The sequence below is a fragment of the Heteronotia binoei genome, chromosome 3 (genome assembly GCF_032191835.1).
Source record: "Heteronotia binoei isolate CCM8104 ecotype False Entrance Well chromosome 3, APGP_CSIRO_Hbin_v1, whole genome shotgun sequence".
Classification (NCBI taxonomy): domain Eukaryota; kingdom Metazoa; phylum Chordata; class Lepidosauria; order Squamata; family Gekkonidae; genus Heteronotia; species Heteronotia binoei.
In genome coordinates, this window is record NC_083225.1 from 54,944,557 (window position 1) to 54,969,294 (window position 24,738).

Genomic DNA, 24,738 nt, shown 5'->3' on the forward strand with positions numbered 1-24,738 from the left:
ATTTTGAGTACTTGCAGGTATAATGAATTATACTTTTTCTTTTGTTTTTCTTGATGTAGTAATAACTTTAATCTTTTATTTTATTTTCTGTATCCTATCCCTGATTTTTTCCCCAATTCCCTAATTTTCCCTGTTAAATTTAATAAAACTTGTTATCACGATGAAAATTCGATGGGAAAAGTTGCTGTACCTGTCAATTATCTGAAAAAGGGGGCACTTGTCATAGTTGCTTCCTGTGTGGAAGCGAGGAACACTACCAGTCAGAGTGCCACACAACAAGGATGCTTCAAGAAAGAGGTCAGGCAGGAAATGACAGATGCTGGCCAGACTCAATATATTCCCTTAGTTTGTGACCTTTGGCAGATAATTGGGTACATAATATCCTTTATGAACAGAGACCGTCAGGTGTGGTAGAGAACCTGATTCTTTAAAACACATCTTATTAGATCGCCTGTTGCTGATTTCCCACTGCCACCGTTTGATTAAACCACTTTTCTCAACCCCTAACCTTGCAATAAATACATGGACAGAATGCTTGTTAGCTGACATGTGTCCCTCAATCACTGAGCAGGTGTTGGAGCATTTGGTGATAGGAACCAAAAGCAGTAGGGGTACCAGATAGGGAGCAACTTTGCTTATCCCTTAAGTCTTGACTGTAACCATGTTCTTTAAGTTGTTTGTACTAGAAAACTCCTGAGGACTGTTTACTTCTATCCTGTATTTTTTCCTGGTTATGCCGATAAAGGTTGCAGAAGAAGAAATGACAGATGGTCACTCCAGAGGAACTGAGCAGCATGATCCCCGAAGACAGCTAAAGACAACACGAACTGAAAACACCTAATCAGAGTGGGGAGAAAGCAGCCAATATAGGAACTACTTCTAGCTATCATCACATTCCTAAACAAAAGCCCAGGATGTTTGACTTGGCAGGAAAGAAGTGTATTATCTGGTGCTTCTTAAATCAAATCAAAACTCCCCCAAAATGAATATTTATGGGATACAGTTGCACAAGTATGCATGGTGCCTAGTCACAAATAGTTGAATGTGAATACGACATTTTAATCCTAAAATAACAACATAAAATATAGGTAATACCTGGTCATTCTTGTAAATGGATGTGAATGGTTATCCACAATTATAAACATCTATGCTGCCTTATATGGTATTTTTCCATGTGAGTTTCTTTCCATGTGCACTTTTTTCTGGATGAGTTTTTTTCCGTGTGGGTTTTTCCCCATGTGGGCTTATTTCTATGTGGGTATTTTTCCATGTGGACTTTTTTCCATATGGACTTCTTTCCTGTGAGCCTTTATGACTGTGGGGTTTTTTTCTGTGGGCTTTTTTCCTGTGGGCTTTTTTACAGTTACCATACTAAACACAATGCCATATGATAATTATTAATTACTAGGAGTATAACCCATTGTGAAGAAAAATATAACGGGCTCTAGAAGGAGGCTCTGGGCAAGTGCCCCCCCCACCTTGCTGTCTTCCCACCTACCCAAGTGAAGGCATTCACTCCCCCACCCCACCCCAAGAGGAGGTGATCTGTGCCAGCTGGAGAGCAGTTGTAATTCTTAGCTATTAAGAATTCCTCCTTAACAGCTAAGTCAGATGGGTCTGTGGAAGTCCTGAATACGTGCCTGCAGAAGGTAATGGGATAGATGAAGGTCAATAAACATAAGCTCAGTTCAGATAAAACTGTGGTGCTGTTGGTCAATGGAGAAGCTGCTTGGATGGGGTTGTGCTCCCCTTGAAGGAGCAAGGTTTGTAACTTGGGGATACAACTGGATCCTGGCCTGTGCTTGTAAGCCCAGGTCTCCCTTATGGACTGTAACATCTTTTATCAGCTTTGGTTTGTATGCCACCTATGCCCATTCCTCAAAATACATGATCTGGCCATGCTGATCTATGCTCTGATCACATCCAAATTAGATTACTGTAATGTGAACTGGAAATGGTTCAGACATGTCAATTGGTCCAAAGTGCAGTGTCAGACTATCACTATGGACAGCTGCTTTGGTTGTCTGGTGCCTGCTTTACTTATCTTTTAGGCAATAGGTCAAAATACATCTTTTTTTTAAAAAAATGAATATTTATGAAAAAATCCAAAACATTACATAGCATTAAAGTAACCAGAAGTACAGAACAGGATTTCCAGGAGTCTAGCAAACAAGACAGTGTAATCCACAATACATCATGGTACTATAAGTAAAAAAAAAAAAAAAAACCACAAAAATGTCCCTTACAAATAAATAAATGATTGAGTTTAAAATTAGGCAAATATTCCAAATGATTAATGAAAGAGATAAAGATCATAAAGAGCTCGGTGTACAATTAAAGTTGATTTCAATGAATTGGCAGCTCGTCAGCAAATGCATCTAACCACACCAGGAGAAGTAAAATTCATCTTTTTATTGATGCTTTTGATCAGTGGTTTTATATAGCCTGGGTTCTGGTTATCTGAGGAATCACCTTTTTCCATCCACAGACCACCACCCTACTCTCGAGAATTAGCAGTAAGATTCTTTTGTGGGTGGCTGGTTTAGTAGCAGGCAAGATTGTCATCAACAGTTTGCTCAAAGGAGACTCCATTCCTACAGAATCTGCTTCTGCCTGTGAGTTACCACATTTAACCAGTTGTTCACTGAGGTGTGCCATCCATATTTTTTAAGATACTCTTTTATTATTCAAGTTTGCTTGGTTGTCTGCGGTGCCATATCATAACTTTTCTCCTGCTTGATTTTGACTCTTTTACTATGAATCCTGTTTTGTTTGTCTTTATTGTTCTCTGCTTTGAGAACTGAAAAAGCAGATTGGGAAGGAAGAAGAAGAAGAAGAAGAAGAAGAAGATATTGGATTTCTATCCCGCCCTCCACTCCGAAGAGTCTCAGAGCGGCTCACAATCTCCTTTACCTTCCTCCCCCACAACAGACACCCTGTGAGGTGGGTGGGGCTGGAGAGGGCTCTCACAGCAGCTGCCCTTTCAAGGACAACCTCTGCCAGAGCTATGGCAGACCCAAGGCCATGCTAGCAGGTGCAAAGTGGAGGAGTGGGGAATCAAACCCGGAAGGAAGGAAGGAAGGAAGGAAGGAAGGAAGGAAGGAAGGAAGGAAGGAAGGAAGGAAGGAAGGAAGGAAGTTGCAGCCTTATCTACTTATACAACATTCAAGTGGATGAATATGGTAAGTAATCCAGGTAATCTTTCTTTCTTTCTTTCTTTCTTTCTTTCTTTCTTTCTTTCTTTCTTTCTTTCTTTCTTTCTTTCTTTCTTTCTTTCTTTCTTTCTTTCTTTCTTTCTTTCTTTCTCTCTCTCTTTCTCTCTTTCTCTCTCTCTTTCTCTCTTTCTCTCTTTCTCTCTCTCTTTCTCTCTCTCTTTCTCTCTTTCTCTCTCTCTCTTTCTCTCTCTCTTTCTCTCTCTCTCTCTCTCTCTCTTTCTTTCCTCTCAGTCACTCAGTCAGTGAAGCTATACTAGAACTAGAATGATTTATTCTCTGCAACTGATCATAGCTGACAACCAACTTGCTTCTGTGATATTCCAGGACGCCCCCACCCCACCCCACCCCGGAAAGCATAGCAGTAGTGTGAGTGATTTTTTAATCATTTAAATAAACCACAGGTATGCAGGATTCAGGATTTTCAGTGTGAAGTCCTTCTTTGGGCTTGGGCTACACATTCAATAGAATCTTGAAGTGCTGGAATGGATGTATCACTTCACACTGCTGGTGGAGAAAGTCACATTTTTAATGCTCTCCCATGTAAAAATTCTAAGCTGATTTTTAAAAGGGGGGGGGGGTATAGGGGTGAAAAGTTCTACCCTTGCTGTTTTCATGCTGTGCTAGTTTTCCACAGACAGAGGATTATTAATGCAGCATGATCCCATACCCAGCATATAAAGTAGTTCAGTTCATTCTACCATCTCAGACTCTGCCACCTTATAACCACCTCCTTCCACTATATGCATAGATTAAGCCTCCCATTCCAGTCAGCTGCCTTCTGCCAATACTCTGCTGAAACCTGGAGCGCAACCATTCACACTATGGCTAGGAGTTTCACGAAGGAGTCTGTATTAACCATCCAACTACATTAGCAGGAAATAAGCCATCTGCCAGTAAAAATATTAATTGCCAAGCATAACTTTCCTAAATAAATACGGAAACACAGATCATTGTTTATGGTCCACCTATTCACTCGTCCCACTTCCAATCTCAAAAATGCTGGGAAGCTGGAGATTAAAAGTGCAAGGGAGATAACACATATTTTTGTCTGGTTGAATCTTAAGGAAGGGAAAAGCTGGATCATTTACTCAGAGAACTTGGAATGTATTTGTGTGTGTGTGTGTAGTGCTTCAGTGGGAGTGTGGAATTGGTTAAGGTCAAATGAGTGTATAGGGTCAAATTATTCCTTGTTACATAGGAGTGATGTGGCGCCCACAGAGCTCTGCCCATAAGCTAGCTAGCTTCCTTCCTTCCTTCCTTCCTTCCTTCCTTCCTTCCTTCCTTCCTTCCTTCATTCCTTCCTTCCTTCCTTCCTTCCTTCCTTCCTTCCTTCCCCGAGTGGTGGGCATTGTCTTCTGAAGGTCTGCTGCTAGGGTATGTGGACTCTTTTAAAGGTCTGGTGGGAGTAGCTGCAGCTTATTCATGGAGGGAGGGAAGGAGGGGGGCAGGTGGGGGGCAGGAGCCAGCTACCACCAGTTCCACTTGCACTTAATTATCCCAGCTGATGTGGCCTAATATGCTAATGAGCTAATATGTTAATATTAGGGAGTGTGGTCTAATATGCTAATAAGTTCCTGCTGGGATTTTTTTCTACAAAAAGCCTTGTTTATACTTATATTGACTATATTAATTATAGTTTTCTTATTGATGTAGGAAGGGTACTGGTTTCATTGATCCAGATCCTACTTTATTTAACAGAGTGCACTTGGTTTTAATGCAGCTGTGCTTGTCCTGAACTGACCATGTCCTAGCAAGGCTAAAATGTTACACAGAGCTGTGTTTCAGTTGAAACAAAACAATAACCACTTTAGTCTAGCAATGTATGCTTGATAGTGTAGGGTAGATAGATAGAGATAGTTCCTATGCTATCTAACTAACAGATGGGTGCAGATGCATAGAGCTCCCATGGCAGCCATTTCACAGTTCGCTGTACCCCTCTGGCAGCCATGTGGTAGTGACATAGTACCCACGAAAAGTCAAAGAGTAGATTTTTTTTCAAATTCACTTATAGGCGAGTATGATCATGAAATAACATCCTTGATTTCCTATATACACATGTACCTTACGATGTAATAATAAATGTCCCTTTACAGATGATTTTCGTATAACCTACATAGACTTATCTGTAAATCTTTCTTTCACAAAGGTATATATTTCTTTTTAAAAGGTGCTTATTGTAAGTCGACAATGCTTCTGAACCACAGTACCTGAACAGGACATTTCTGGTGCTAATAATTGATGTTCATTAATGTGGCTTGGCGTCAAAGTGATGTGTTCCTTTGGTTATGAGGAAGTCTCTGATTTTGCAATGGAAGACTGGCTATGGCCCTGAATTGCACAACTTTCAAAATTGCCCGCCCATCACTTCAGTAAGCAAATAGCAGGCAACCAGAAAGGAACTCATACAAAAAGGGTCATTTGGGTCTCTTCTTCTATAGTTACGGTAGCAAAGTGGACCAGAAACATCAAACAAACCATGGCAGGTGTTTCATTTGTACTTGTGTTTCTTTTCTGTCTTCTTTACAGAACTGAAGGAAATGTTCCAGGTATGTTTCCCATTAATCTTTCATATCAAATTAGCAAACATTCTGTCTCCTGTTGGTGATCACAAAGCAGCAGTAGACTGATGATTTCAAACTGAATGTATAATTATTTGTTCCAGCCAACTGGGAAAAGGGAATTGTGAAACAAAACTATTCATCCTAGTTCACTGAATAGGAGGGCAATGAAATGGTGAGGGCCTGGAGACCAAGTCCTATGAGGAAAGGTTGGAGGAACTGGGTATGTTTAGCATGAAGAGGAGGTGATATGATCATTAACTTCAAGTACTTGAAGGACTGTCATATAGAGGATGGTGTGGTGGATTTGTTTTCAGTTGCCCCAGAAGGTTGAACCAGAACCAATGGGTTGAAATTAAATCAAAAGAGTTTTTGACTAAGCATTAGGAAAAACTTCCTGACAGTTAGAGCAGTTCCTCAGTAGAATAGTCTTCCTTGGGAGGTGGCGGCCTCCCCTTATCTCAAGGTTTTTAAAGAGAGGCTAGATGACCATCTGGCAGCAATGCTGATTCTGTGAATTTGGGCAGATCATGAGAGGGAGGGCAGGCAGGATTGCATCAGTGCTTAGTTCTCATGGACCCTTCTTATACATTTCCACCACTGGGTGAGAAGGTGGTTTTCACAGGTTCCTTCCTCACACAGTTCCGGGGGCGGGGGGGGGGGAGTTCTGTCAGCTGCCATGGTATATTGTTTAGAGTTTGAGACTAAGATCTGGACTAGGACACCTAAGTTTTCATTCTACTATGGAAGCTTGCCGGGTGACTTTGGGCTAATCACATACACGCAGCCTAACCTACCTCACAGAACTGTTGCAATGATAAAATAGAGAAGGGAGAATGCTGTAAACCACACTAGGTCCCCATTGGGGAGAAAAGCAGGCTATAAATGAAGTAAATAAATAAATAAATAACATGCATATCTGGAAAGTGCAGTATTCTCTTCCAGATTAATACTAATTGAAGGGAAACTTCCTCCATCATTTAGTGATATGTGGTGATTTTTTTTAAAGAATCATTTAGAATACATTTCTTCCTACAAAAATACCACCTTTCTAGCTTGTCTAGCCGACTATAATTCAGACATATTATATTTTTATTTATTTAGAATATATATACACCCCTTATTTCAATTGATATTTGCACCCAATGCTTACAGTGTTAAAAAATTTAACACAAAATGAATTATAATAAAAACAGAGCATGAAAGACAAGCAAATGAGGGCAACTACCCCCAGTTCTCCTCTTTACAGGTCCACAAACAGAAACTTTATATGGTAGAGAGGCATGAGTACATTGGGAAGGGGCTATGTCCTCATTATCCTAACCGTGAGCCTTCTTGTGTGGGGCCCCAGGATGTCATGGGTGAGGACCTGTGATGGCATAAGGCATGCAATGATGTCACTTTGATTAATTTTATCAATAGTTGTATTTTCATATATCCCTTGGGAGGTACCATATGATATCTCTGCATAGTCATAATAATGAAGTTTTGAAGAGAAGTGATATTTAACAGAATAAATATAACATGTAAGCTAAATGTGTGTTAAATATAAAATATAGTTAAGTTTTTCATGCCAAGTATTGCCTCCCATCCCTAATGTACATACACAGCGTGGCTGTTGCAAACACACATGAGTCTAAACATTCAAAGAATCCATATATCTGCAATGTCATACATACCTTCCAAGGAAAAAGTTATTTTCATACAGTTATTGTAACGTACTCGATGCGGAGACGAGAGTAGGGCAACATGGTTTATTAGGAGCACGTTGCAAGAGAGGGAACACGCGGGCCGGGTCCCGCTTATGTACAATCCCGGGTACAGCCTACTGGGTTGGTAGGGCCAATCCAGCCCCGTTGAACTTCCCGCCACAGCTGGAGATAGGCGGGGACAGGCTCCCGGCGCTGGGGCTCCTGGGACTGCCCAGTTGCCCCCCCCGTCGGGTCGCATGACATTTCTTGATACACTACACCGCTCCCCCCCTGGTTAATGTACAAAGTCCTGTAAGTATGCGGGGGGCCGGCGCTCCCGAGTGGACCGTCTGGGGGGTCCCGGTGGCGGCGGCGCGGCCGCCGAGGATGGTGCCTCGGTAGGTCCTGGAGTGGACGGGGGCGGCCCGTCCGGTTCCGCGGATCCCTCGGTTTCGGTCGGTTCCGGTACCTCCGGCGCCCGCATCACGGATGTTGGGATCGCGTCACCTAGGCGGTCTCCGTTAGGCTCCTCGCTGGATATAGCCTCGTCCGTGTCCGTGGGGGCCTCCGGAAGGGTGCGGCGCCTCAACTGATCAATGTGCCGCCGTAGTACCTGGCCCCCCTCCGTTGATATGTCGTAGTGGCGGGACCCGGTTACCCTCAGTACCCGCCCCGCCACCCAATCGGGGCCCCTTGCATAGTTTCGGGCGAAAACTGGGTCGCCCGCGAAGAAGCCCCGGGCGGCGTCTCGGACTTCGGGGCTCCCGCGGGTGTCTGAAGCCCGGTCGGGATGCAGCTGGTCCAGCCGGGTTATGAGTTTGCGTCCCATGAGGAGCTCAGCCGGGCTGACTCCTGTGACCGGGTTGGGGGTGATCCGATTATCGAAGAGGAACGCGGCCAGCCTGTGGTCCCAGTCCCCCTGTACAATTCGGCCGAGGGCCTCCTTTGTTGTGCGGACCATCCGCTCCGCCTGGCCGTTGGTGGCCGGATGGAAGGGAGCCGACCTTATGTGCCTGATCAGGTATCTTTGCAGGAACGCCTGGAAGTCGGCTGAGGTGAAGGCGGCCCCGTTATCAGAGACTATGGTGTCCGGGATGCCATGTGTGCATAGGACCCTGCGCAGAGCTCTGATCGCGGCTGTGGACGAGGTGGACCCTACGGGGATGACCTCCAGCCATTTGGTGTAGGAGTCCACTATTATGATGAAGGTCTGCCCCTGGAATGGGCCCGCAAAGTCGATATGGAGTCTCGACCATGGTTTCCGGGTGGACTCCCACCTAGTGACGGGGGCGCTGGGCGGCTCGGGCCGGGATTCCTGGCAGGTCTGGCACCCGCGGACCCAGCCCTCGATCTCCCCGTCCATTCCCGGCCACCAGACGTAGCTCCTGGCCAGAGCCTTCATTCGCACTATGCCGGGATGAGTCTCGTGTAGGGATTCTAGAACACGCTTTTGGAGCGGAGGTGGAATCACTACCCTACTGCCCCAAAGTATGCAGCCCTTGTGTGCGGCTAATTCCTCCCTCCTCGCCTTGTAAGGCTTGAATTCTTCCCCCATGTTTCCCTCTGGCCACCCCCTCACCACCCAGTCGAGCACCCGTGCCAGTGTCTTGTGTTTCTGGGTGGCCTTGGCCACCTCCGTTGCGTGGAGGGGCGGCTCTGGGAGGCTCTCTATCGTCATGACCTGGTGTGCGGGTGCGGGGTCCGGACCCGTCTCCGGAAGCGGCAAACGGCTAAGCGCATCCGCGTGTCCCATAGCCTTGCCGGCCCTATGAACCAGTGTGTACGTGTATGAGTTGAGGAATTGGTTCCACCTCAACACGCGCTGTGAGAGTATTTGGGGGGTTTGTCGGTCTGGGGCCAGTAGACCTAAGAGGGGCTTGTGGTCCGTGGCAATGGTGAACCTTCTCCCATATAGATACTCGTGGAACTTTCGGACCCCTGCCACGATTGCCAGGGCCTCTTTATCTATCTGCGCGTAGTTGCGCTCGGCTGAAGTGAGCGTGCGGGAGTAATATGCGACCGGTACCTCCCTCCCGTCCGGAAGCTGGTGCCCCAGGACTGCTCCCACCCCATACGGCGACGCATCGCAGGCCAGGATGACGGGGAGGGCCTCGTCAAAATGGTGGAGCACCGCATTGGACACCAGGACGTCCTTGACCGCCTGAAACGCCGCGGCCTGTCGTTTGCCCCAAACCCAAGGGGCTTTTTTGTCCAGCAGCCGGTGAAGGGGCTCCGCCAGGGCTGCCTTGTGGGGGAGGAAGGAGTGGTAAAAGTTGAGCACCCCCAAGAAGCTTTGGAGCTCCGCTTTACAAGTGGGAGCCGGGGCTTGCACGATGGCTCGGGTCTTTTCTTCCGTGGGGTGGATTCCTGCTGCGTCAACGGCGAACCCCAGAAACTCTACCCGTGGAACCCCCAGCAAGCATTTCTCTCTCTTGACCTTGAGCCCCGCTGCCTGGAACCGGCGGAGCACCTCTCGAAGGCGGTTGCCGAATTCATCGGGGTCCGGGGCGGCGACTAAAACGTCGTCGAAAAACGGCTGGACTCCTGGGATCCCTTTAAGGAGAGCGTCCATTAGGCTCTGGAAAATCCCCGGAGCGACGCTAACCCCAAACTGAAGCCTCTTTACCCGGAAAGCCCCCCTGTGGGTCACGATCGTTTGGGCCTCCGCCGTCTTATTGTCTACTGGGAGCTGCTGGTAGGCCTGGGCCAGGTCTAGCTTCCCAAATATCCTAGCCCCCGCTAGGGCGGCCAGGACATGGCTCACCACCGGCACTGGATAGGGGTTGTCCTGTAGTGCCTTGTTTATGGTGCATTTATAATCGGCACAGATCCGCACCTCCCCGTTTGGCTTGATGGGGGTAACGATGGGGGTTTCCCAGGTGGCGTAGTCCACCGGCTCCAGGACGCCTTGTGCCGTGAGGCGGTCTAACTCTGCCTCGATCTTAGGTTTCAAGGCGAACGGAACCCTCCTGGCCTTGAGCCGAATCGGTCTGACCGTGGGGTCTAGGGGCAGGGAGATGGGCGGCCCCCGGTAGCTCCCTAGGGACCCATCGAATACCTCGGGGAATTCCTTGCAAATCTCCCCGAACCCCCGGGGCGTTATGGTCTGGCCCACCCCCTCCACGCGGATTCCCAAGGGTTTGAACCAGGCCAGACCTAGCAGGGTGGCCAGCTGGCGCTTAACCACCAGGATGTCCAGCGGGCCGTGGAAGGACCCCCGCTCGACTTGCACCCGCGCCCACCCCGCAATTTGCACCGGGTTCTTCTGGAAGTCCCGGAGTATGAAGTCTGCCGGCCGAAGTTGTAGCCGCTGGCGGGGACACAGCTCTCTTAGGGTTTCTTCCGCAATAAGGGAAATGGAGGACCCTGAGTCCACCTCCATTTGGCAGGGGTTTCCCTCTATAAGGACCGCCACTTTGATTTTATCGGGGGAATCGTGGGGCAAGTTCAGTACCTGTAGGGACGTGGAGGCTACCGCGTGGGACTCCGCGGACTCGTGGTACGTGGTCGGCTTCCTGCGGTTGGGCTTGGCTCGGCAAGCCCTGGCAATGTGGCCAGTCTTTCCGCAGCTCCTGCAGTCCCAGGTCCGGTATTGGCAGTCTCTCCGCTCGTGGGGGCCGCCGCAGCTGGCGCACTTGGTGGCTGGGGCTCTCTCCGACGCTGGTGGTCGGTCGGTCGCTCGGGGGCGTTGAGTCGCTCTGTTGGGTGGCCCGGCTGGGCGGCGTAGCTGATGGGCTTCCTCCTCCTCGGGGCCGTCTTGGTCCAGCTCTCCGTGATGGGCAGCTTCCATCTTGGCCCGGGGAAACGTTCGTGCGGTTCGTTCCCATGCCACCGCTTCGCTGAAGGCGGCCTGGAGAGTAAGCTCTTCTTTGGCGAAGAGCTTCTGCTGGAGCCTCTCGTCGCGGAGGCCCCACGTGAATCTGTCCGCCAGGGCTTCCTCCAGTTGGGGGAGGTTGCAGTTCCCGGCGAGTTTACGGAGGGCCGCCAGGTAGTCTGCGGCGGACTCGCCCGCGATCTGGTCCCGTTTGTGGAACAGGAACCTGCGAGCCACCCGCGAAGGCTGTGGTGAGAAGTGTCCCGTGAGGAGTCGGATGATCTCGTCGTAGGATTTCTCTGCCAGACGGGCGGGTGCCGAGAGACCCTTGGCGATCTCGAACGTGGCAGGCCCGCAGACGCTCATGAGAACGTCCCTCTTCGCTCCGGCGTCAGTGATCTTGTTGGCCCGGAGGTAGAACTCGACCCGCTCCGCGTAGGACTCCCATCCCTCTGGATTGGTTGGGTCGAAGGGCTCGAGGTAGCCGGTGATTCCGCTTTGGTTGGCCATGATGGCGGCGACAGTCGCTTGTTGCCCAGATCTCCGTCGTAGCCGCTGCGGCTAGGATCCCATCCTCGTCGCCAGTGTAACGTACTCGATGCGGAGACGAGAGTAGGGCAACATGGTTTATTAGGAGCACGTTGCAAGAGAGGGAACACGCGGGCCGGGTCCCGCTTATGTACAATCCCGGGTACAGCCTACTGGGTTGGTAGGGCCAATCCAGCCCCGTTGAACTTCCCGCCACAGCTGGAGATAGGCGGGGACAGGCTCCCGGCGCTGGGGCTCCTGGGACTGCCCAGTTGCCCCCCCCGTCGGGTCGCATGACATTTCTTGATACACTACAGTTATACTATGAGTGCTATGCTGATTTAAGTAGTGTGCTACATTCTTCTATCTGGAAGGGCATGTGACCATAGGTAGGATTCAAAATTATATTGGAAAAGCTGGAGAGGGATAGATAGGGGGGATACCCATCAGGGCTTTTTTTGAGCAGGAATTCACAGGAATGCAGTTCTAGCTGGCTTGGTGTCAGGGGGTGTGACCTAATATGAAAATGCTGGGCATTTTCTACAAAAAAACTCTCATAGCCATTAATTAACATATTTATTAATACAATGGGACAGTCCTAAAGTACATTGGTATGGAAGTCATTTACTCCAACCTAACAAAGTTTGAGTCCAACAACAAAATTTAATTCTGGGTATAAGTCTTCATGTGCATGTATATTTCTTCAGATACTTGTGCACACAAAAGCTTATACTCAGAATTAAATTTTGTTGGTTTTAAAGGTGCTCCTGAGCTCAAACATCATTCTGTTGCTTCAGACCAACACAGCCAGAATCTCTCTCCACCCTGGTTATTCATTCTTTGATGCCAGGTATATTGCTGTATGATTACTATGTAGGTGAGGGAAAAGCCTCTCTGCACCTGTACAGAGCAGTAGGACTCTTGACATTCAGAGCACTGATTGTTCTCTTGGGACAAATTTATTTACAGCTTTTCAAAACTCTATTTTTTCTGTAATGAAAGGTGATGAGACTTAAGATTCCCTAGATAGTATTCCCCCTCAACCCTTTCACATTCAACAGTAAAGCAACTCATTTTCCATTGTAAAAGGCTCTGGAGTTTAAGCCTGGCTGAGCATTATATGCCTCTTTAGCCCATATCCCAGATTTTTTTTCAGGGGAGGTGAGGAGCTTGACAGTGTTATTCATTGGTAAACAGAAGGCATTCTGCACATGTTCAGGGACATGTTTTCTTTTTAACAGGCAAGTTACAGCAGGGTGGTTAGCAAGTAATGATTGAAAGCAGATGCCAGGTGAATTAAACTGGACATTCATTATTCTCTTCCTGCTCCTTCTCTCATGGCCCCACCAATTTCTGGGACATACAGCCCACTACAAAAAAAAGTAGTAAATATCTCAGTCCAGTTCTGCCCAAAGTGTGTGTGTGTAATGGAACAGAGCAGGTAAGAATAAACATGGCCAGGAAGGCATCAAGTGACTGAACTAATTCAGTTTCCAGCTTCCTCTCCATTCTCCGGGCAATCAAGGCAAGAACTGCTTGCACATTTTCCATTTTATCTTTGTACTGAAAAAAGCTAAGACTTTTTTAAAAATGGAAGCCGATATTTCAGTGGTAAAGTTTTTAGGGAAGTATTTCTCCTAAATGTCCCTTGATTGCCAGAGGCCTGCCTCTTTACAGCACTCCAGCCAGAGTGGGAAGGTGAAGATGAGAAAGTGCCCACCTGACCTCTCAGCTGAAGTGTGCTACACTTTGGCTCAAAAAGGTGTGTTCCTTAGGAGAAGAGGCCAATGATCATGCCTTCTGACTTGGCTGCTTACTAGGGTTGCCAAGTCCAATTAAAAAAATATCCGGGGACTTTGGGGGTGGAGTCAGGAGACTTTAGGGGTGGAGCCAGGAGAGAAGTTGTGACAAGCATAATTGAACTCCAAAGGGAGTTCTGGCTACCATATTTAAAGGGACTGCACACCTTTTAAATGCCTTCTCTCCACTGGAAATAATGAATGATAGCGGCACCTTCTTAAGAGGCTCATAGAATTGGACCCCCTGGTCCAATCCTTTTGAAACTTGACGGGTGTTTTGAGGTGAGGTACCAAATGCTATGCTGAAAATTTGGTGCCTCTACCTCAAAAAAACAGCCTTACCAGGGCCCCAGATAACTGCATATCAATTCTCCATTATTCCCTATGGGAATTGATCTCCATAAGGAATATTGAGGTGCCCAACAGACATTTCCCTCCCCTCCCCCTGCTTTCTGCTGACCGTGCCCACACCACAAAGTCACACAAATGGCAACTAAATGCCGAGTTCTCCAAAGGAAGGGTCCAAGCTGTGGCAGAAGTCAATTCTTAAGCGGAGTACCAAGCTCCAATTCTTCTTTTACAATAATGGAGTGAAGTAATTCAGTGCAGCAAGGCACATATGGAATGCAACAGGGTTGTACATGATGCCCTTTTCCCACTCAAAAGCTTCTACAAGCTTTACAAAGCCTGATTATACAATTTACAAAGAGAGCAAAAGTTTCAGAATTCTTAGCAGTAGTTTCAACAGTTCTTTTGTCTACATTTAAGATTAATTTCACTTTATTTTTGAAATTTGTTCTATATTCATAAAGTTTAGATAAGTTTTGCATTATTATTGAGGCTGGTTCTTTGCGAAGGTATACCCTGCCCCACCTGGGGATTGGCAACCCTCCTGCTTACTGGCTCTCCATGAGATTCTAAACAGGGTTTGGATGTAGAGTGGGGGTGTGGGCGGAAATTATACTAGATTTCTGTGTGCCTCTTCATTTCCAGTTTGATTGGGAAATCCATCAATATCTGCCTGCTGGGTGGGTCCATCCAACCCTGTTCCCAGCGTGAAAAAGAAAAATAAACACAAAAATTTAGCCCATTGTGCTGGGTGGGGATGGCCATATTTGATAATGCCAGGGCACTGACACACACTTTTGATGTGATGCATATCCACAACTGGATCCCTCTATTCAGGGATTGCAGTGAGCTCAGTGGAAATAATCCTCCCCTGTGGTAAGCATATGTTATTCCCCTTGAAAAATAAGAAGCAGCTTAAACTATACTCTAGTTTATAGATAATTGGTGCACAAGTCAATACGTTCATGGAGGCTGCCCCAATAGTTTTTACTAAAAATTAATAAGCCACCTTGAAAGATGTATTTCTCAACTGTTGGTTGACCTTTTATGTGCTCACAAGGGATGTATGCACAACCAGATTAGAACACTGAGCCAGGATTTTAAATTTGATGGGGCCCAAGGCAGGATGTTTTTGTTGGGGAGGGGGCTTAGGCTGTGGGTGTCAACTCTCAAAATATCCTGTGACTGCCTCTAAAAAAACAAATGCCTCATTATCCCTTTTATTATCACAAAATTATGCATGAGCTTTCCCCTTCCTCTGCACTTTTTATCAGGCTGGATGGTAAGGGGCTGGGAGGAGAAAGAAAGGAGTTAAGGCCTCTTGAATAGAGCAATGGCAAGAAATGGGGAAGTGATTGGTGGGGCCAGAAAGGTTACACGGGGTTTGATTGGTGGGGCCTGGACCCCCAGTGCCCCACTGTAGCTACGGGCCACTGTTTGCAACCAGTGGTAAAACAAAACACAATCCATTCTAAGGAAGTCTTTATCATCATTTGACTTTACTAATAATTGTATTTAACCTTCGAAGGTTGTACTGGCCCCTACGGAAAGGTAAGAGATGTTCAAACCACTGGAGCTGGACCCAGAACTGCAAAAGCAGAAGGCCTGAAATTCCATGGTAAGATTCCTCACTATTGTTTACAGGGCCGACCCTAGACTATCTGGCACCCTAAGCAAGACTAACTTCTGGCGCCCACCCCCATAATGTCATTGAGTCACATGGGGCGCCCAGTTCGTTACCCCTGGAAGGCCAGCATCCTAGGCAATCACCTAATTTGCCTAGTGTCAGGGCTGACCCTAGTTGTTTATAGAGTTTGGAATGGTTTATGCAGCAGATGACGGGGAACTTTTCCTCTTCCAAATGACCACAGGAGCCTGTGTGTTCCTTGAAATGGTTCATTCAAGAGCCAGTGGGCCCCAAGGAACAACACTCTGGATAAAATGTGGATCTGCTGGAGGAGCAAAAAATAACGTCCCCCCTTTTTAAACAAAAGCAACTTCTTTATGCAGAAAAGAAGATCAGGATTTAAGCCAATACCTATTCCATTCTAGGTCCAACAAAGGAAAGAAAAAAACCTGAGAAAATATGGGAATATAGTTTTTAAAAAATGTCAAAAGAAGTAACTCAACAATTTTTAGCAACATTGGGTATCAAGAACAGAATTGCTTCCTTTGTGAAACGTAAGGACTACTATTAATGGTACAGCTATCCATGTTGCTGCCCGAGCATGTGCTACTAATAATCTGTTGTGTCTTAGGTTCAAATGGAGAACTGTTACTTTTGGAGGGAACTGTTACTTTTGGAGGGAAGCTGAACAAGCCAAGCTTGTACTCCACACCAGGGTTCCAGAGAAGGCCTAAGCGTGCCCAATCAGGGGAAGGATTGAAACATAAGTAGTCAATCAACATCTAGGCTCATACTGTACCCTGATAGGCCCTTAGGCCTCTGTAAATAGCCAATCCATGTACATAGTTAAGGTCCAATCAGAAGGGGGCAAGAATTGTATAAAGGAGCGGGAGGTTTGAATAGAGCTCAGTCTGTGTTGGTGTTTCTGAAGTAAAGCTTGCTGAAATCACTCTCCGACTCTGGTCTCTTACTGCGTCGACCCCAGTACTTTACACTGGCAATGAGGATGGGATACCAGTAAGAACCAGCAACAGAACCAGGAACACGGAAAGGTGGCTAAATCCAAGCCATCTGGGTCTGCACCTCCGCTCTGCGCACACCCCATCTCGCAAGCCACCCAGACACGCTGCCAAGAATGGAGGCTACAGCCAAACTCCTGCAGCCCTTTAGCATCGATCGCCCCGAGCTGTGGGACTCATGGGTCGAAGGCTTCCAGTCATACCTGACCTTCCGGAAGATTACAGAGACTACCATGCAGAGAGCTCTGCTTATCAGTACGTGTGGCACGGAGACCGTGGACTTAGCCAGGGCTCTTCTCCAACCCAGGAAGCTCTCAGAGACGCCGGTGGACGACATCATCAGCGCTCTGGAGAAGTATTTCCAGCCCCAGCCAACCAAGCTCACCCGGCACTGGGACTTCCGACAAAGGACACAGAAGGCAGGCGAAACCACAATGGCGTTCTTGACAAGCCTGCGCCGGGTGGCAAGCCGATGCAGTTTCGCAGACCTCAACGAAGCCCTTCTCGACCAGTTTGTATGGGGCTTGAGGGACGAAAAACTAGTACAGAAACTCCTGTCCCTCTCCGAGTGCGACCTAACAAAGGCAATCGATGTGGCCACCAGCTGGGAGAAGGGCAGATCAGCAGAGCCACGGCTGACAAGACAGGCTGCGGCACACCAGATCAACCCTGAACCATCTACAGAGGACTCAGACGAGGACAAAGCTCTACAAACCGGCTATCGTTCAGCAGGAAGGAAGACCACCCACGTCCCACAGGGCATGAGACACAGGACACTACCTGCATGTGCAAGTTGCGGGGGCCAGCACGAGCGGAAGACCTGCCGATTCCGGAATGCCACCTGTCGACTCTGCAACAAGGAAGGCCACATTGCCTGCGCCTGCAGATCCAAATCCCGAGCACGCGTCCCGCAAAGATCTGTGCACTCCGAAGGCCAGCCAGACTTCGAGACCGACGCTCTCCACGCCCACCCATACCCGGTACAGTACCTACCCTCGCCAGTCAGGCCCCAAAATCCGGGTCAATGTAGGGATCGGGGGGGTGCCCTGCCAAATGGAGGTGGACTCTGGGTCAGCATCATCTATTATAGCGGCAGAGACATTTTTTAAAATTCCCACCAGGCTGAGGCCTCGTCTCAGGGACCCGGGGTTTACCTTAGTGGACTTCCAGAAGAATAAGGTGCCTATCTTGGGAGTGGGCCCGGTCCCAGTCCAATACAAGGGGTTCAAGGGCCAGCTACAAGTGCTAGTGGTCAAGAACCACCTTACAAACCTTTTGGGTCTCGACTGGTTCAAGCCCCTGGGAATAGAGATCAGGGGGGTCAATAAGACTGTCGGAGTGGACTTTAACAAGGTTTGCGAAGAGTTCCCGGCCGTTTTCGATGGGACCTTGGGCTGCTACACGGGTTCCCCGGTTACACTACACCTCGGCCCCACAGTGCGGCCTATTAGGCTTAAAGCGTGGCGAGTTCCATTCGCGCTCAAGCCTAAAATTGAGGAGGAACTGGATAAACTGATTGCACAGGGAATACTAGAGCCTGTCACCCACGCAACCTGGGAAACTCCCATCGTGACTCCAGTCAAGCCCAGTGGGGAAGTGCGGATTTGTGCAGACTATAAGTGCACCCTCAACAAGGCTCTTCAGGCCCACGCATACCCTGTGCCCATCGTCAGCCACGTTTTAGCCACCCTAGCCGGCGCAAAATTTTTTGGCAAGTTGGACTTGGCCCAAGCTTACCAACAGCTGCCGGTGGATGAGGCCACGGCCAACGCCCAAACAATTGTGACCCACCGGGGGGCCTTTAGAGTAAAGCGGTTGCAATTTGGCGTGAGTATGGCTCCGGGGTTGTTCCAGGAACTCATGGACTCTCTTTTAAAAGGACTTCCCGGAGTCACTCCATTCTTCGATGATGTGCTGATCGCGGCAGCCTCGCCTGAAGAATTCACCGCCCGCCTTAGAGGAGTCCTACAACGTTTTGAAACAGCCGGCCTCAAGGTCAAACGGGAGAAGTGCCTCCTGGGCGTGGATCGGGTGGAATTCCTGGGGTTCTCCATCGATGCCCAGGGGGTCCACCGCTCCGACGCCAAGCTGCGTGCCATCAGAGATGCTCCAGCGCCCACCAACAAGCAAGAACTCCAGGCCTTCCTCGGCCTCCTAAACTTTTATCATGCTTTTCTCCCCCACAAGGCAGCGGTGGCCGAACCTCTGCACCGGCTTCTAGACAAGAACCGACCCTGGGCGTGGGGCCGGCAGCACGCTAAAGCCTTCCAGGATATCAAGGGCCTCCTGATGTCCAACTCCGTCCTTGCCCATTTCGACGAGACCCTGCCCTTGGTCCTTGCATGCGACGCATCCCCTTATGGCGTGGGGGCAGTTCTGGGCCACCGACTCCCTGATGGGACCGAAGTCCCTATCGCGTACTACTCGCGGACCCTCTCGTCGGCGGAGCGGAACTACGCCCAAATCGACAAAGAAGGGTTGGCAGTTGTGGCCGGCATCAAAAAATGTCATGATTACATCTATGGCCGGCCCTTTACCCTCTATACGCTCCACAAACCCCTCTTGGGCCTCTTTGCATCAGACCGGCAGACCCCTCAGGTGTTGTCCCCACGGGTCCTCCGTTGGTCCATTTTTCTAGCCAGCTACACTTACACCCTAGTGCATCGCCCGGGCAAGGCAATGGGCCATGCTGACGCCCTGAGCCGCTTGCCCTTGCCTGATGTAGATCCCGATCCAGCCCCGGCTCATCAGATCCTACTGATGGACATGCTTCCGGACAGGCCATTGCTCGCCCATGACGTTGCTGCCCGCTCCGCTCGTGATCCAGTCCTCTCCCGTGTCTTGGACTGGGTGGGGAGGGGGTGGCCCAAGGGCTCGACTGGGCCGGAATTTACACCGTTTGCAGCCCGGAAAGACAAACTATCCACCCACAAAGGCTGCCTCCTATGGGGCAACAGAGTCGTCATCCCCAAACCCTTGCAAGACCAAGTGCTTAGAGCCCTGCACGAGGCACACACGGGCATAGTCCGCATGAAGGCTCTCGCACGGAGCTATGTCTGGTGGCCCGGCCTCGATGCAGAAATTGAGGCTTCGGTTTAAAGGTGCCCGACATGCCAGGTGTCAAGGCCTGACCCCCCACGTGGCCCAGTGCAACCATGGGAATCCACCAAAACCCCCTGGTCAAGACTGCATATGGACTTTGCTGGCCCCTTCCATGGGTGGACTCTACTCATACTAGTGGATTCATACTCCAAGTGGTTGGAGGTGGTCCAGGTGCCCTCGCCATCATCGCAGGCGACCATCACAGCTCTGAGGGCCATCTTTGCAACCCACGGGTTGCCGGAGACCATCGTCACTGACAACGGCACAGCATTCACGTCCGCAGTGTTCCAGGACTTCTTAGCCAGGAACCTCATCAGGCACATTCGCTCTGCTCCGTTTCATCCAGCCACCAACGGCCAGGCAGAGCGGATGGTGCGCACGGCAAAGGAGGCCTTGAACCGTCTGGGCCCCTCAGACTGGCCAAAAGACTTGTCGTGTTTCCTAATGGCCTACCGGACCACACCCACCGCCTCCACAGGTCGCAGTCCAGCCGAACTCCTCATGGGCCGCCGCATCACCACCCTGCTGGACAAGCTGCACCCTGACCGAGCCCCAGACAGGCGACCGGCGCCGGAACACCTTAAAGCCCCCAGAGGGTTCTACCCAGGTGAGACAGTGTGGGCATGGAACTATGCCACCACTGGCCCCGCCTGGCTCCCTGGAAAGGTGGACCACGTCACCGGACCGGTCTCCTATGCAGTGACCTTGGAGGGTGGACATCTCCTGAGGCGACACATCGACCAACTCCGTGGTCGCCTGCCTGCCAGGGAGCCAAGGTCAGAGGCTCCAGATCCGGACAACGTAAGTCCCCGTGAGCCTGACACAGAACAGGGTTCCGTAGAGCCCGCTTCGGCCCAGCAGGAGGAGACCCCCGACCGCGCAGCTGAACCCAGGTCTCCCGGGGCCGCCGTCCCAGATGTCTCCAGCTCTGCAGTCGCGGAACCACCAACCGAGTTGGAACGCCCAGTCCCCTCGGAGCTCCGACGCTCGACACGAGACCGCCGCCCTCCGGCATATCTCCAGGACTATGTCACCTGATAGCTGGAACTATGGGGGGAGGGGTGTTTTGTCCTAGGTTCAAATGGAGAACTGTTACTTTTGGAGGGAACTGTTACTTTTGAAGGGAAGTTGAACAAGCCAAGCTTGTACTCCACACCAGGGTTCCAGAGAAGGCCTAAGCGTGCCCAATCAGGGGAAGGATTGAAACATAAGTAGCCAATCAACATCTAGGCTCATACTGTACCCTGATAGGCCCTTAGGCCTCTGTAAATAGCCAATCCATGTACATAGTTAAGGTCCAATCAGAAGGGGGCAAGAATTGTATAAAGGAGCGGGAGGTTTGAATACAGCTCAGTCTGTGTTTGTGTTCCTGAAGTAAAGCTTGCTGAAATCACTCTCCGACTCTGGTCTCTTACTGCACCAACCCCAGTACTTTACAGGTGTCGAGTCATGTGGGGCTATTTTACACTACCAAAGTAATGTATAGCCCAGCCCTTTGGTGGCCGTTTTGAGGTAACACTACCATAGGATGATTTTTCTTCTTTTGCAGACTAATCATCTTACCTTTTGTGTGCTTTGTTATGTACGCACCCCTAACACAGCATAAGAGAGCCACTGTACAAAAGATTTCCACATGTACTCCCACTGTTGATTTTCCTTTACGTTATTCATCCAAGCCCAACAGTACTACCCGTCTTTTGACTGGAATGGACTCTCATAATTTGGGGGCATTAATTTGGGGGGGAATATCTCACCTAAAGTTTGACTTACACTTGCAGTGTTATTTGAGCTTATGCTATTTAAATGTACTTTTTATCTACTTGAAACAAATGTTTAAAATGCTATTTTCATTTTGCATAAGGAGTTCAAGCTTCAGCCATCATTGCAAAGAAAGACCTAACGAATATGAACAAATATAAAGCAAAGATTTTAGCCGTCAGTAGAAAAACAGGCATTGAGGCAGCTGTGATTGCGGGTATAATCTCTCGAGAATCTCATGCCGGAACTGTCCTGAGGAATGGCTGGGGTGACGGTGGAAACGGATTTGGCTTGATGCAGGTAAAGTGTATATATTTTATGTGAACACACAGACTGTGAGGCCCACTACTGATCCAAATAATGATACTATACTCTGGCTTCATGTAAATGCAGAATAAAGTTAGAGTCCAGTAACACCTTTAAGACCAACAAAGTTTTATTCAAGGTATAAGCATTTGTGTGTAACACATGAAAGCTTATACCTTGAATATAATGTTGTTGGTCTTAAAGGTGCTACTGGACTCTCTGTTCTGTTGCTTTGAAACAACATGGCTGCCCACTTTGACATACCTTCACATAGATGCAGTTGATCACATTCCTCAGTTATTACCTTGCTTTGCTCTGTCCTCCTTCATCTTTGTAAACTTCTCTAGGCAGGCACTTGTATTTTTCTTCTTATCACTTTATAAAATGCAAGTATATTGATGGCACCGTATAAAATAATAATCTTTGCAGAGTTAGTGAAATCCTGTAATGTTTCCTCTAGGTTGATAAAAGATACCATAGATTAACTGGCACATGGGATAGTGAGGCTCATATTAATCAAGCTACCCAAATTCTCTGTGGCATGATAAACGGCGTTGCTAAAAATTTTCCACGGTGGACCAAAGCACAGCAGCTCAAAGGTATGAAACTACCAACTCCAAAATATTTTGTACAAATTGGGGTCTGTCTCCCTTGCTTACTTTCCCTTCCCACCAGTAGCCCCTAGGCCACCTCTTAGATGGTCCTGAAATTCCTCCAGTTTGGCGGATTGTGCCTAGGGCTGCAGCAGGAAATAGAATATGGGCTGGTTTCATTCCATGAGTGGAATCTGCTACATCTGTTGAATCCAACATCTAGTACTAAACATTGCCTTTACAAATGGGTCTTCTAGATCTAGGTTGTAATGTTTAACTTTCAGAAATGCCAATTCAGATTAATATTTTTAACAGATATGACATGCATATTAAAGAATGCTTTCAATATGATTTTCTGTTGTTCTACATTAATTCTAGGTGGAATTTCAGCCTACAATGCAGGAATTCGTAATGTTCAAACTTATGACAGAATGGATATTGGCACAACAGGGAATGATTATGCCAATGATGTTACTGGAAGAGCCCAGTTTTACAATGAAAACGGATACCCATAATAATTTTAATCTCCTGTTTGGCCATTTTAAAGAAATAATTTACAAGAATTACATCTATCCATAGTATACCCTTTCTTTTCCTTAGTTGTTAAAGCTTTAACAGAAAATGTAGAAAGCATCTGTCTTGCAGTAGGATCATATTAATCTTAATGCTTTAATGGCTGGCGGTTATGGAAATTTAAACACATTTACTTAGAGGTTTTAAAAGTGATGCAGATACTAATGAACCACCTCAAATAAATTAGTTCAAATTTTACTTTAAGGTTTGTATGTTTTATTGATCAGCATTACTTATTTGTTCAGATTCTGGTTTTTCTTCCATTGAGCAAATAGCCTGAACCACTCTCACAAAATGTTATAAGTGAATCCAAAATGTTATAAGGGAATCCAAAAAGTTATAAGTGAATCCTGACACTACGTTCTGGGATCTGCCAGGAGTCTCCTGGTCCCTCTGGTGGCACAGGAGATTACTAAAGATGGACTATACACTGGACACTTGCTAAGAGTCCTACATAGCTTCTTAAGATTGGACTATGTGATTTACAGCACAATCCTAAGGGGGGGGGGCAGAAAGCATAGTGGAAGCGGACTTACCACTACGCCGGCGATACGGAGACATAAGCTGGCGTATCCTCCTCTACACCAGCGGAAACGGGGCATGCACCACTCTCCGGCTGCCACTCCGGCACAGGAGGGGGCCGGCCAAGGGGCATGGCCGCTGTTGGTCGGGACCCAGAGACCTTTCAGTGCGGGAACGCCCCCCCCCCAGGATCAAACCTGCGCCACAGAAAATGCTGCCATGCCCCATAGGCACTAGTGGAAGCCCAAAGCACACACTGGCGGCGCAGCTGCAGCAGTGCACGAACCCTTTTGGGAGTCGTATTATCGCCCCACCAATTCCCTGCCATGCCAGGCTGACCAAGGCCCCCCTCCCACACCCAATCAGTGCCCCCCTTCCTACAAAGGTTTCAGCTCGTGCCCTGCACAACTCCCCAGGGAGGGCAGGGCGTACGGCACGGCACTCTGCTCTGGAGGGCCATGCCGTGCGGACTTGGCATGAGGAGGGGTACACTTGGTGGAGGGAATGGCACAGAGAAGGATGTTTGTGAAGTTTGAGCAGCTGGACTTTGGGGGAGGTGATCAAAGTTTCTGCTGCCTGTTTAACCACTTTTGCTTTGCAATCCTAACAGATCTTGCTTTCAGAGCCCCCCGCATGGACGGGTAAGACCGACTAGGGGTCCCCGCAGCCTCCAGCCCCCAAGACCAGCCCTGGCCGTCCATGCCGCTGGTGCCACTCACACCTCACCGAATGTCTGCTGTGGTGCCCTGGCTGACAGTCCCATGGCCATGGCATGCGGGAACCCTGCCAAGGTGCGCCCAGCATTGCACAGGGGTTCCCAGGTTCTCTCCTAATGTGTTTTCCATTGTGTTTTTCTTTTTGTGTCTCCCCCCAGGACTTCAGCTCTGCCTACCATTTTGTCGTCTTCCCCATGCCTTTTCCAACAAGTGCATGAATTTTTGAAGGGATCCCGAGAGTGGTCCCGACAATACTGGTTTAATAATAGATTGAGGTGCCCCAGAGGCATTAGCATACATGGGAGCATGCGGTATCCCACCGGTGGCCCTGGGTGTGTGAGCGGCAGCACTCACGGCATGCTCTCATCCCTGGGAGCCCTGCCTGTACACTGACTGGCCCATATGAGAGCTCGCACACGCTCCCGATGCAAGTGACCCTCAACGTCCTGCTGGGCAGCAGCCCATGCCCTCGCCTCCTCATCCTCCCCCATCGACGACCCGGGGTCTGGGAGGAGGAGGTCCTGGGGGGCCAGTAGGCATTGATGGGTGGCGATGTTGTGTAGCATGAT

At 48.8% G+C, this 24,738-nt stretch overlaps 1 protein-coding gene across 1 annotated transcript; it reads left to right on the forward strand.

The window, feature by feature from the left end:
* The first annotated feature begins 5,678 nt into the window (after positions 1 to 5,678).
* On the forward strand, positions 5,679 to 22,887 carry LOC132568916 (lysozyme g-like). Its single transcript, XM_060235098.1, has 5 exons — positions 5,679 to 5,761; positions 15,482 to 15,571; positions 21,563 to 21,759; positions 22,226 to 22,364; positions 22,737 to 22,887. The coding sequence occupies exons 1-5, from the start codon at positions 5,692 to 5,694 to the stop codon at positions 22,871 to 22,873; spliced, it is 633 nt and encodes a 210-aa protein (XP_060091081.1). The 5' UTR covers positions 5,679 to 5,691; the 3' UTR covers positions 22,874 to 22,887.
* The last annotated feature ends 1,851 nt before the right edge of the window (positions 22,888 to 24,738 follow it).

Coding starts and splice junctions, on each gene's coding strand:
- LOC132568916 (XM_060235098.1), top strand. CDS start 5,692: ATGGCAGGTGTTTCATTTGTACTTGTGTTTCTTTTCTGTCTTCTTTAC. Junction 21,760..22,225: donor ACGGATTTGGCTTGATGCAG/GTAAAGTGTATA, acceptor TGTTTCCTCTAG/GTTGATAAAAGATACCATAG. Junction 22,365..22,736: donor CAAAGCACAGCAGCTCAAAG/GTATGAAACTAC, acceptor CATTAATTCTAG/GTGGAATTTCAGCCTACAAT.